At 50.4% G+C, this 13,582-nt stretch overlaps 1 protein-coding gene across 3 annotated transcripts in view; it reads left to right on the forward strand.

Moving 5' to 3' along the window:
* The window catches only part of WDFY4 (WDFY family member 4), a 302,160-nt gene that overhangs the window by 34,437 nt on the left and 254,141 nt on the right, over positions 1-13,582 (forward strand). For all 3 annotated transcript variants that reach the window (XM_033209238.1, XM_033209235.1, XM_033209236.1), the window contains exons 3-9: positions 536-650; positions 1,786-1,892; positions 3,949-4,083; positions 6,631-6,820; positions 8,220-8,409; positions 10,178-10,335; positions 11,854-12,306. In XM_033209238.1, the coding sequence (XP_033065129.1) occupies positions 536-650; positions 1,786-1,892; positions 3,949-4,083; positions 6,631-6,820; positions 8,220-8,409; positions 10,178-10,335; positions 11,854-12,306 (1,348 nt within the window). The remainder of the gene's footprint in view (positions 1-535; positions 651-1,785; positions 1,893-3,948; positions 4,084-6,630; positions 6,821-8,219; positions 8,410-10,177; positions 10,336-11,853; positions 12,307-13,582) is intronic.

Below are 13,582 nucleotides of genomic sequence, written 5' to 3' on the forward strand. Positions count from 1 at the left end.
CTGAGTTAGTAATATGTACCAAAGTGCTAGAAAATAAAAGCACACCCTTTAACTTGCAATCCCACTTTTTGGAATTTATCTAAAGGAAGTAATTGAATGACTAAAACTGGGATATCTATACAGGATTTGAAACTGTATATGGGGAACAACAGGAGGGCCTGGATGAGGGCCGAGGAAGGGAGAAATCTGGAGAGGCGCTCCTCGTTCTCCCATGGGGGCAGCGGGCACCTGGCAGGGCCATCCACCGATGCCAGATGCTGCAAGCTGTGGGGAAGGCGGTGGACTGGGCTCTGTGTGTTTGACGTCTTAGGGGCTCGTGTTCAAGGGGATGTCTGGGCAGTTAGAGAATCTGGAGATATTGGTGTAGGGATGGTGGTTGAGGCTGTGAGGGTGAGTGATGTGGTGGCCTTTTGTATGCACCTGGGAAAGGAAGTCGAGCTGTCAGCTTGGGCCGGTGAAGGGCAGCATGGCGGGTGGTGCTCATGCCCTGCTTGTGGCATTGCCATCTCTGACCAAGTCCCATCTGTTGCTTCAGGCTTGGGAACACTCCGTGGGGATCATCTGCTTTCCCAGTCTCCAGAGGCTGGCTGAAGATGTATCTGACCAGCTTGCCCAGCAACTCCAGAAGGCCCTTGTTGGGAAGCCTGCGGGTAAGAGTACGGAGGTGCTGGCAGATCCTCTACAGAGAGCAGTGCAGCCCTGCACACCCTCCCCGGTCTCTCTGGCCCCTCTCTGCTTTCGCGTGGAGCTACAGTGTTGCCTGCCAAAGAGAAGTGGGCCCCACTTTGCCAATGAGTGCCTTGGGGACCAAGGGAAATGCAGGAGGAGGGAAGAGGGGTCAGGGAGCTCTGCTACTTCTGGGACACAGACATAGACAAACAAACACACACACTGCACACAATACATTGTACATGGACACAGACACACTACACACAGATGCTACACATGCACAGACACTACACACAGATGTTATACACAGATACACACAGACACAGAGATACAGAGACACATACACATATATTACACACACAGACACACTACACACAGACACATACAGAGACCACACACAGAAACTACACACAGACACACACTCTACACATGCAGACACACCCAGAAACACACTACACACAGAGATACATATAGGCACACACACACAGACACACTGCAACAGACACACACACACACACAACACACAGGGGACTATGGTCTCTCAGAGGAAGTGCTAGGACTGAAGATGCACCTGTGTGTTCAGTGGACCTCTTGGTCCTGAAAAGATACAGAGGCCAAAGCGTGCATCTCTTGTGGGGCCTCCTGACTTGCATTCTTCCCCTCATGTGCGCTGATCCCTGGAGGCAGGGCAGAATTTCACAGTGGCTGAGGGCCGAGGGTCAGGAGGAAATTCTAAGGGGAAGAAATTGCTCAGCATGGTATAGATTTCAGGAATTCTTGCAACATAAGGGACTGTGTGATCCAGGAAGTAGGGGAAGATTCTGGATTGTGGGGAGTCTGATAGCCAAGGAGCTTGTTCTCACTCATTGGCAATCAGGAACCACTGATGGTTGCTAAACAGGGACGGTGGCACGAAAAAGGCTGTCTTCCAAGGAGATTAGTCTGGCAAGGTGTGGAACGTTTGGTAGAGATGCAGGTGGCCTTGGGGATGTGTAGGAAAGATGCCGAAGTCCTCTACAGATGCTCGGGCACATCTCCTGGGAAGAGGGGCCCTGGATGGAGGCAAAGCTGGGTGGGCAGTTTGTTGTATGCCCTGCTGGTGACACTTTCTTCCAGAGCAAGCTCGTTTGGCAGCTGGACAGTTGCTGTGGTGGAAGGGGGACGTGGATCAGGATGGCTACTTGCTCCTGAAGTCAGTGTACGTGCTCACGGGGACAGACTCGGTGAGTTTCAGGCCATCGGCCTCTGCCCTGGGCACTGCTCATCCAGGTGCAGAGGGAGGTCCAGCACAGAGTGGTGGCATGTCCCAAAAGGGTCATTCGTTTCATAAAGCAGATTTATTGTTTCTCCTCCCTCCTCCCCTTCTGGTGTAGAACATGGACTTCAGAGTCTGAAATTCCCACCTTCCCACTTGACAAGCTGTATGTAACTGTGGCCAGATTGCTTTCCCTTTCTGCCCCTTGGTTGCATTTCTAATTTTAGGATTGGGGGTAATAATGCCTCTTTTCTGGGGTTAGTGTGGGATTGATAATGGCTGATGTTTATTGACTACTTCCTACCTGAGGGGCAAGGCTGGGTGTGTCCCAGACATCGTCAGTTAATCCTCCCAAGGACCCTATGAGTCAGATCACGGTGATACCAGTGAGTGATGAGAATGTGGGCTTACCTACGCTGTGCACCTGCAGTCTGTCTGATTCCAGAAGCCATGCTCTGAGCCACTGTTCTTTATTTCTTCCTGTTACACTCAGCCTGAACGACGTGCCCTGTAGGTAACTGTCCTACCCTTGCCCAGAGATGAGGGCTGTCCTCTTTCTTCCCTTTCCACCCATACCCACTGCGTGCCAGGAACACAGCAGGGAACCAGGGTGGCTGCTGCCCTCAGTGTAACTTCTCCAAATTCTTCCAATTTCTACCTGCTACCCAGTTCCAAACCTGCTTCACTAGATGAACCCAGACATGAGATGGGCATTTGCAACCATGCTTGGAGGGGTGATAGGAGAACATCACACAGCCTTTGTCTGGGGCCAGGGGGTGGTACCTGATCTGGGAAGTTAACTGAAGGGAGGACTCCTGACTCTTCTTCAGGTAAACTGCCTGCACCACTGTCAGGCACAGTGGCCTGAAGCATAGCATGAGGGCTCATCACATCTGCCCCTGGGGAAGGACTCTCTGCAGTCTAAGTGGTGACACATCAACCTAAGGGCTTGTTTTTCATTGCCTGTGCATGGTGCATTGGGAGTGAGGTGGGGGAAGGACAGGGAGAGCTGCCCTGAGGGGATCAAGGTTAACAAGGTGTCAAATACATGGAGGACAGTATCTTGCACTGTAAACCCTTCCGGCCAAGGCTAGGACTAGCAGCCTGCATCTAATCCTGATCCTGGCCCAGATTATACATTCATCCTTCTCTTTCTCTGACTTCCCCATTATATCTGTCAGGTTAACCAATGGAGTGGGAAGTTGCATGGACAGCATTCCATAGGTTGATCCCACAGGTGCTCACATGTGCACATGCACACATACATGCATGCATGCACACACACACATGCACACACGCACGCACATGCACACACAGAGGGTGCAGCTGCAGTAATCCTAGTGGAGCTGCAGGCAAAGTCCCAGGAAGAAAGACCCCAGGAAGCTCGTGGCAGGCTGGTCTCCATCTCTGCAGACTTCCTGTCCTCTTGGCCTCTGTCTGGCAGCCCAAGCTGTTTAGTTGAGTTGCTGGCTGTCTGATTGTCAGTCATCACCTATTGTACTGTTTGGACCATGACGAGATCTGTCTGGGATCTAGATGAGAGGGTGGGGAGGGGCCTGATTAGGTCCTCACCACTGTTGTTCACACACATATTATCAACTTCACCTCTGGACTGCTTTCCCTTCCTAATCATAAGGCCCTGGGCCACAGTCACCCAGTATGATTTGCTAGGAAGCTGTTATATTCTAATTTATACAGTCCCTCCCCTTTTCCCTCCTTTCTACCCTTCCTTCCTTCCTTCCTTCCTTCCTTCCTTCCTCCTTCCTTCCTTCCTTCCTTCCTTCCTCTGTGAATCTTATAAAGGAGCTACGGAGCACATAGTAGGCACTTTATATAAACTTAATCTTCACAGCCACCCTAGGTGCATCCTCTGGTTGTTGTCAGCATTTCACACCGCAGGATTGGAGCCCAGAGGGACTGTCCCATGGCCTCACTGAAATGGCTGTAGGGGCCTGATCCTGGGTCTGGGCTGACCTGCTTCTGCTGCTTTGCTGCCTGGGGTCACGTGTGCTCTTCTCTTGCAGGAGACGCTGGGCAGGGTTGCTGAGTCTGGGCTTCCAGCCCTGCTCCTACAGTGCCTTTACCTCTTCTTTGTCTTTCCTCTGGACAAAGATGAGCTTTTTGAGAGTGATCTTCAAGTTCAAAGGATGTTCGTGCAGGTGAGTTCGAAGAGGGCCTCCAACTCCCTGGGTCAAAACCTCATTTGGGGGACAGACTCTTCAATGCTTCCCAGAGATGCTTTTATCTTTCTCAGCCCTGGTTCCTGAACTCCTCTGTTCTCCCAGAGGGTCTAAGCTTCCCTTCCCCTCCCCCTCACCTCCCTCATGCTCTACATGGCCTGCATGGTTGGAAAATAAATTGCCTCCTCTTCCCTGCACCTCATCATGTCCCCGTAGCACCGTCCCCTCCCTTGCTGTCTCCCAGAAACGTGGTCCCCTGCCCCTGCACTTGGCTTCCCTGCACCCATCCAGCTCCCCTCCTCCAGTCTGTGTTCTTGAGTCCTGCCCACCTTCCCTGGGATCTGGAACCTCCTCTCCAGCCCCTTCTCTTCTGTTAACAAGCACAGTCTGCCCAAGTAGCAAAACAGTAGCCAAAATTTTCTAAGTGTAAGTTTTGTACTCACCCCTGTGCCATGGTCTCACATGGGTCACCTCCAGGAGTACTCTCTGCCATCCCAGAATATGAGTAGTGCTGTCATCCTGGGTCCATACAAATTGAGGCATGGTGAGTGAGCATGGGGTCTGGGGTCATAGAAGTCTTGGGTGGGGCTGGGATTGGCACCCTTGAGTAAACTTGAGTTTACATGTTCTTGGTGCCTCTTCCCTCCTCTCAGAAGACATCTCAGGCCTCTAAGCATCAAACGCAATTCCTTCTCTCATTCCCCATCTTTCCTCTTCTGTTTGACTGACTAACTTCTCACTTATTTCCCCTGCCCACTTCTGGGCAGTTTCTGCTTTCTCAGCTTCTGACATGCTGAGCTCTCCAGATAACCCTTCCTGCTCCCTGAGCTTGCAGGGGAGGGTACGGAGGACCGTGTGGCCCAGGAGGATACGGAGGACTGTGGGGCCCATCGCTGTGTCCAGTGTCTGCAATGTCTCACACAGAGCAGGTGCTTGTGACTGTTCAGTGAAGTCCCAAATGCAGCTGCCCATGGTACACACATGTCCACATTGGCATCCACGTTAGACGAATTCCCAAGCCCATTCCTCATTTCCAGAGGGTAGTGCATGAGTTCTGGTAGGTTCCGTTAATGGTGAGTTACCCTCTGAGTTGCATTTGTGGAAATGTAGGAGTCATCTGCTTTTATGTCAATCGTATTCTAAGTGGAGGCCAGGACGCTGCACCAGGCACTTTCTCAAATGTTTACTGTGTGGCTTTTAGGTGCCCTGAAGGGAAGTAGTGCAGGGTCTGTCTTTGAGGTCTTCTGGGTATTGGACAGAATGTGTGCCACAGGGAATAGACCATACCTGCATTGCTGCATTGTTACTTCATTTCACAAAAATATACAGAGCCCCTACTGTGCACAGCTCTATGCCAGACAGACGGTTACTGCAGCAAGCATAGGGCTTCACTTTGAAAGGTAACAGAAGGGTGAAGAAGCCAAACGGGGTAAACAATCCAGGAATAAGTGTGTAGTTAGCAAGTAAAAAAATAGAGATGAGGCTTTGCTCTGTTGCCTAAGCAGCAGAGCAGTAGTTAGCAAGTTTTTAAGTGCTATGTAGTTAAAGCCAAAGGTGTGTTGGGCAATGGTGGCAAGAGGCCCTGATTTGTTTGAGAGAATCAGTGGCGTCTATTCTGAGGGCATGGCATTTAACCAGAGAGCTGAGGGTTGTCAGGGTCTGAGGAGGTAGCCTGGCCTGGTGGGGTGGAGGAAGTGGAGAGGAGCAGAGAAATGGCCATGCAAGCCCAGGGACAGGTTAGACCTTGGTCACATGGCCACACCTACCTGCAAGGAAGGCAGGGAAATGGGACCTGCAGCTGTGGTCCATGATGCCCAGCTTCCCTATGTATCAGACTAGAAGGGGCAAATGCCTTCATTCCCATGGAAGGACCTTGTGATATTTGCCACACTGGCAGCAGGTCATGTTGGACCACCAAAAGCCCAGGGGAGAGCTGCAGTGGATAAAGTGAGTGAGAAGGCAGTGCTAGTCCATGCAGGATGCTATGGGCCATGCTATGGTGCTGGAATTTTATCCCAAGTGGAGAGGGAGGTTTTGCAAGTCCCTCTGTTAGCCATTAGGAAAGGGGATTGGAGGGAACAAGGAACCCAGTTAGGAGGTTGTATGCTCACCCTCGTGGTCTCATGGAGAAGTAGAGTCTGAGTGTCAGCAAATAATTCTGAAACACTTCCCTTTTTAAATAGCACAGGGTCTTTTTAATTCTATACCTTAATTGTGGGTGACACTTTTTGATATCCCCCATTAAAAACACACAAAGTCAATTACTTCTTTATTATTCTGATTTGGAAGGGATAACAATTATTTGTAGAGGGTTGATGCCATCAGATTTGAGCCCTGGGTCCTGCCACCCTTTCCTAGGGGTCTCTGTTGACCCTGCTGGTCTGGGACAGAGGGTGACCCCATTCAATCCTGTCCTTCCCACTGAGATATGCCCATCAGTGCTCCAGAAAAGTAGGGAACAAATCCATCCGAGGAAGGAGAATTCCTAACCAGGTCTCATTGGCTGTTTATCTTCTTATTTTTCAGATGTTGCTCAATATTTGCAGTGACTCTCAGGGCCTGGAGGGACTCCTCTCAGGAAGTGAGCTGCAGTCTCTGCTGGTTGCCACGACCTGCCTTCGGGAGCATAGCTGCTGCTTCTGGAAGGAGCCCACCTTCTGCGTGCTAAGGGCAATCTCCAAGGCCCAGAACCTCAGCATCATCCAGTACCTGCAGGGTATGGCCCGGGAGACTAGGTGTGGGCTGTGGGTCACGCAAGGGCTTCGCTTGAACTCAGAGCAAAGGCTGAGGGCCCACTTTCTACAATGAGACCTGGGATGCTCTTGCAGCCTCTGTATAGAATTTTGGGACCAAACAAGAGAAGAATGAGCAGTCATGTCCAGTAGATAATTCTACATGGCTTGGCTCCCTTCATGAAAGTGCTTTTCTTGTTCATTTTGCTGCTCCATTGGAGGGAGGAGGGAAAGAGGATCTCACTGTGCACATACTACCCATCAGACACTGTGCTGGGCCTGTTTGTACATTATCTTGCTTGTTTCTTTGAGATAGCTATTAATGTCATTTTTGAATGGGGAAAATAGACATTAAGAGTAGTAGAAGAATTTTTCAAGGCTATTCAGCTAGTAAGGAAGAGAATGCACTTTCAAACTTAAAAATGCCTGATTCCAGCACCCTCATTTTTACCCTGGGAACTATGTGTAGGGGTTAAGGCCAAAGACTCTGGAGCCAGACAGCCAGGACTGGACTCCAGCTCTGTCCTCAGAGCTGAGTGATCTCAGGCACTTAACCATTGGGGTGCCTCAGTTCTCTCATCTGTAAAATGGGGATAATAATACTGCTGATCTTACTGGATTGTTGTGATTCTTTGCGGCTCTTCTGAGTCCTCGCAGCTGAGAAGCTGAGCTTGCATTATCTCAAGTTCTCATAAGTACTTTTTCTGATCCACTGGATTAGCTTTCCCAGCACTCAGAGGAGGCTTCTCTCAATGAGAGATTTCTAAAAACAGTGACCCATCCAAATGCAAATCTGAGGACCTCTCTTTTCAGACTCAAATCTTCCCCTGGCTCCACACCACTCTGGTGAGGTAGCCCGTAAGCCCCATAGCCTGCCTCCTAGGAATGGGCCACACCCTCCTTCCTCTCTGTGGGCCACACTTCAGTGTTCCAATCTTCTGGCTTCTTCAGTATCCAAAGCACCCCATCTTTTCACCCGCTGCCTCCTCACATGTTCATACATCCTCCCCTGCACTTTTCATCAAGCTGATTTCTGCTCAGCTCCAGCACTACCTCGTTAAGATCTGAGATGAGCTCAGGTCTTGCATTTTACATCTGACTACCTAATGGACCTGGACTCTCCCTCTTGCTGAGAATAAGGCACAGAGGGTTGAGGGACTGCCTTCCTCTCCTGTGCCACCTGCTGGGCTTGCAGAGTGTGGCTGTCAGGGTAGCACTTTCTCTGGGGCAGTCTTCTTGATCCAAGAGCCAGCAGAACATGTTTTGGATTAATTCCCATTCATGTCTTGACATATTGTTTGGAATAGGGGAGGTAGGTGGACCATAGCAGGAAAGCTCTTGCTTCCACGCTCAGCAGGTCTCTCCTGTGCTTCCCTCCTCCAGTGACAGACTGTGTCAGACTGTCCCTCCAGAACCTCTCCAGGCTCACGGACACTCTCCCAGCCCCTGAGGTGAGTGAGGCTGTAAGCCTGATCCTGGGATTTGTGAAGGACTCCTACCCTGTCTCCTCGGCTCTGTTCCTGGAGTTTGAGAATTCAGAGGGCTATCCTCTGCTGCTCAAAGTGTTACTTCGGTAAGTGGCTGTGTTTGGTACGGGGAGAGCACAGGACCACCAAAGCCTCAGTCTTTGGAATCACTGGGGTGCTTTGGAGAAAAATAGATATAGCTCCACAGAGTGTGGCCAGAGAGACCTCTTATTTGAAAAAGTGATTCATTGTGCAGACAGGCATGGGGACCACTTCCTTAGAGAATCAGTAGTTTTACAAAGTTTACTTGTAGGCACCTGTCACCTGCATGCTTGTTGGCCTGATTTTCCCCAGTCAGAACCCAAACAGAAGCCCCGTCTGTTGGAGGGCACTGCTGTAAGCTGCCCTGCCTGTGTGCTTGGAGGACTGGAAAGGTCTGGAAATGAATCACCCTCAGGACCAGCTGTTCACCAATGGCTGAAGGAGCCAACGGGTGCATACCTAGCGCAGCTGCCTTTGGGTGGGCTTGCTCTGCGTGGCCTCCAGAGCTCCCCAGATGGATTATCTCCAGTGGCCCCATGAGGCGCTTGCCTGCTAATGCTCTTGGACTGGTTTCCTTCCCTTCCCTGTCTCACATGGCCTGTCTCCTACTGGTATTTTCTGGGATCAACTCCTAAGTGAACTACCTCTTTCTCAAATCCTTGAAAGATGGGAAACCCAAGCTCAGACACCGTTCAGCAGGGGCTGGGCTGGCTCCTCCTTGCCTTCCACTCTGCCTTCCTGTATCATCTTCGAGTGGGGTCCAGGGATTAGAGAGAGCAAGGGATGCAAATCAAAGAAATGCCTTGATGGCCCAAGCTTCTCTGCTGATCTTGGGGAAGCTGCTCCAGGGCAAGGCCATGTACGTTCCCTTGGGCTTTGCTGGGTGAGTATGGGACACCCTTCTCCTCTGAGGGGTACATCTACTACCACACTTCACATACTTCGCTACAGAGCCAGGCTTTGAGCCTACATGCGGTGACTTGGACAAGGGGGCCAAAGTCCCTTGGTCCACCGAGAATCCAGAAGAATGTGATTAAATGGCAATACCCTAGCACCTTCCTCTAAAGGAACACTAAGCGTAAATACCCCTCTGGGCACCTCACGTTTTGCATTGGTCTGGGCTGTGACCAGCTGACTATGATCCCCACGGAGGTCTGTGTCATAGCATTTCCTGAACAAATTTTTGATTCATTGGGTGTTGAGTTTTCCCCAGACTTCTTGTGGAAGGCAGGAGAGGGGACAGGAACCTGTTCCAGGGAGTGCCAAGAAGGTCTCATGTGGGCTCATTGGCTTTCCTTTCTGCCTTAACTGAAGTCACACTGCAAGCACTTTTCCTCTGGAAATGACAGGGCTGGAATAAGACTTGAGATGCCCTTCTCCATAAGAGGAACAGGACAGCCTACCCGCCCGTAATTAAAATACGAAAGCCACACTCAACCTTTAAATAAGCACAAGGAAGTCCAACTATTTCCCACACCGTTTTGTTGCATTGTTGAACTATTGTATTACATCTCTCATTTGGGAGGTGCCCTGATCTGCTGATGCCCTAAGCACATGTCTTTTGGGGGTTCAGTCATGGGAAGTGACCTACCGGTGAGCAGATGGCATAGCTTTTCACAGGTTCCGAATGCACTTCTTTGGATCTAAGACTGACATGTGCAGAGTGGTGTTTATCCAGGGTGCTCCCTTGCCTCTGAATTGCCTCAGGTGCAGACCTGTGGGGTCTTCCCCAGCTTGCAGATCCCCATTGCCTCTGTCTCCTCGAGAGCACCATGCATGCATGTGGCTGCTCCATCCAGGAAGTATAGGGAGCTGGTCTCGTCTGTCCCCCAGGTATGATGGGCTGACCCAGAGCGAAGTGGACCCACAGCTGGAGGAGCTCCTTGGGCTGGTGGTGTGGCTGACGACCTGCGGCAGGTCAGAGCTGAAGGTGTTTGACAGCGTCACCTACCCTCAGCTTGAAGGCTTCAAGTTTCATCACGAGGCATCTGGTGGGTCCTTCTTGTGTCTGGGTGACCAGAAGAGTCAGTGCTGAGCCCTGAGAAGGCTACAGAGGGTCTTCTCCTGATTCTTTGCATACCTTTCCATGGTGCAGTAAGCTCTGATTCTGTCACAACCTTTGGGGAGATTATGAATGTCTTCCGTGAGACTTAGTGGAAATATTGCTTAATAAAGGCAAAGACTCTCTCAAATAACGGAGGCAGCCTCTAGTTTTCTCCCTAACCCCTGGTGTGATTTACTCTGCAACATTTGCTTATATAATGGGGACTGATGGCCCTAAAGCAGCCATCCGGGCTCAGAGTCAGTGACTTCTCAGTACTCTGAGACATTGATTGATTGATGAACTCATTTAGCAGGCATGGATAGTTTCTGTGTGGCAAGCACTCTGCCCCACGCTGGGTGCCAGTGTGAACAAGCCAGTTGTCTGCTCCTTAAAAGTCCTCTATAGAGACTGTCACATGTCCCTGAACCCTAGTCTGCTGGAGAATTGGCTAAGAAATGCATCAGACATAGCCATGACCCAGCTCAGACAGGAAACCTCGAACAGAGGGCCTGCCAGAGGGAGTTTTTAAGGCTAAGTGTGGGTTGTATAGGTTGAAATGAAGGGAGAAAGTTTAAAGGCAGAAATGACAGTCTGGGGAATAAATGGTGGCCTGGATGGCTGGGTGTCTGGACAGTGAGAGCTTCTGCAGAATACAGGCAGGGAGGCTGCAGTGCTGTAGGGTTCAGGTTAAGAAGGGCCATTGGACGTGATGCAGTAACACATAGGGGCACAGACATGGTTTAGGGGAGTGCCTGAATCAGAGAGGAGTTTCACAAACATCTCTGGTATCTGAGGCAGAGAAGGCTGGAGGCAGGGAGCTTTCTGACAAAGTGTCTCCTGGGGGAGAGAGAATGAGGCTTAACCTTCAAGCTGGAGGAAAAGTTGGGGATGGGTCAGGAAAGTGTAGTTATTTATCAGCTTGTCTAGAAACAAAACTGACTTTGCTAGTAATCTCCAACATCTTTTGATTTTAATCATTGAAACCAATCCTCCTAGTCCGATGCTGTCCAATGGAAATACAATGCAAGGCACATTATATCATTTTAAATGTAATTTTTAACTTTAAATAAGAAGAAACAAGTTAAATTATTTTTGATAATATATTTTATTTAACTCAATATATCCCAAATATTACCATCTCAATATATGGTCAATACAAATAATTGTCAAGAAGATATTTTGCATTATTTCCTTTGTATTACCTTTTGGAAATCTAATGTGTACTTGACCTTCACGGCATACGTCAGTTCAGAGTGGCCACAGTTTGAGTGCATCTTGGACCATGCTGCACCAGCCTTCTTCACACCCCAGGTGGCTAACTTTTCTGGACTTCTGATGGACATGTGCCCATAGGAGTTAGAACACATAAACTTCAAATGGCATGTTCTCTTAGTAATGAAAACATCTATTTCTAGACACAGGCAGGAGAAATGACTTGCAAGATCTTTCTTGTTTTCCTCCTCAGGGGTGACTGTTAAGAATCTTCAGGCCTTCCAGGTCCTACAGAATGTTTTCCACAAAGCCAGTGACTCTGTCCTCTGCATACAAGTCTTATCGGCCATCAGGACCATGTGGGCCTGGAATGCTCGAAACTTCTTCCTGCTGGAGTGGACCCTGCAGCCCATCTCGCAGTTTGTAGAGATCATGCCCCTGAAGCCAGCCCCAGTGCAGGCACACTTCTTCCAGCTCCTAGAGGCCCTGGTGTTCGAGCTGCACTATGTGCCTCATGAGATTCTTCGAAAGGTGCAGCATCTGATCAAGGAGAGCCCTGGGCCATCCTGCACTCTCATGGCCCTGCAGAGCATCCTCAGCATCGCTGGTGGGGACCCACTCTTCACCGACATCTTCCGGGATTCAGGGCTCCTGGGCCTGCTGCTGGCACAACTTCGGAAGCAAGCCAAGATCATGAGGAAGTCAGGTGCCACTGGGCGCATTGGGAGGGATGGGCAGGGGTCAGTGTCAGCCGGGTCTGGTCTTTGGGCCAACCTGGCTGCCCATCAAATGTAACAGAAAGTCAGTATGCCCATGTCACTGGAGAGGTATGCTTGGGACACACAGCTTCACAAAAGACAGGCAGCCTCCCAGTCTTCCCCATGAAGAAGTGAAAGGGATGGGTGAACTTGGGGCTAACTCAGGCCTTGTGAATTCCCAGGTTTTAGATATATCTTGCCCTAGACATTGTGTGGGTGTACAGACAGGGAGACTGCAGGAGTCTGACAGCTCCTCAGGAATGGGAGCTCGGAGAGGCCTTGGGTTTAGGGGCCCTTCTGGGGTCTACTGGGATATGGCTTCCTAGCTCACTCTGTTCACTTTACACTGTTGGCTCAGTGGTCTCCCACTGGGAGAGAGCTCCCTGGGGTCTTACTGGCCCAGCACGCCCCTCCGAGTCTTGGTGCCCTGCTGGGCTGTATACCTGTGCCTCCTTGGCAACGTCCCCTTGCCCCTACTTGGCCCCTGCACCCTGAAGTCTCAAACCCAATAGCCTCTGCTGCTCCCCTGGGGCTTTAGGGTCTCACGAGGGTGCACAGTGGCTCAGGGGTTGGGCTTTTGCACTGCCTCACTGTGTTGCCCACCACATATCCTGCTGGAGTCACTCTATGTGGTGGTCTTTAACTCCCATCTCCATTGACTTTCCAGTAGGAAGCAAAGTGTGGAAACTCCTTCCCCAGCTCTTCTGGTCTCTCCCTCAGTCTCTCTACACCTGCTGCTCTGGGGAATCAGCCTGGAGGAGGGACACCGGGACACAAGAATCTGGATACTTACTCTGCCCACCTTCCCTCCTTTAATTCTCCTTCTCCCACTGTACTGGCTGGAAGGGTCAGGGAGCTCTCTAGCCTTTGGTTGCTTCTGTAATTCTGCTTCAGACTTAAGCCAAGGTCACCAGTCTATCTGTTTCCTGGGCCTCTCTGAGGGAAAGGAGCTAAGGGCTGGAATCCTGGCCATGCTACTGACAAACTGAGTGATCCTGAGAAAGTGACTTAACCCCTATGGACTGTGTCTTCCTTGGTAAAACAGGGTGATGATGGACATCATTGGAATGCTGTGAGATTTTAATGAGGGAATCTCTGAAGAGGACCCACTGCTGTGCCTGGTACATAATAGGGGCTCAAGAAACATCAGTCACCTTGTCCCTATAGTTCCAGTGCTACTGCCATAGACTGAAATAGACACTCAGGAAGGAGCTCAGGCATCTT

This window comes from Trachypithecus francoisi, unplaced genomic scaffold (genome assembly GCF_009764315.1).
Source record: "Trachypithecus francoisi isolate TF-2019V2 unplaced genomic scaffold, Tfra_2.0 Lachesis_group9, whole genome shotgun sequence".
NCBI lineage: Eukaryota > Metazoa > Chordata > Mammalia > Primates > Cercopithecidae > Trachypithecus > Trachypithecus francoisi.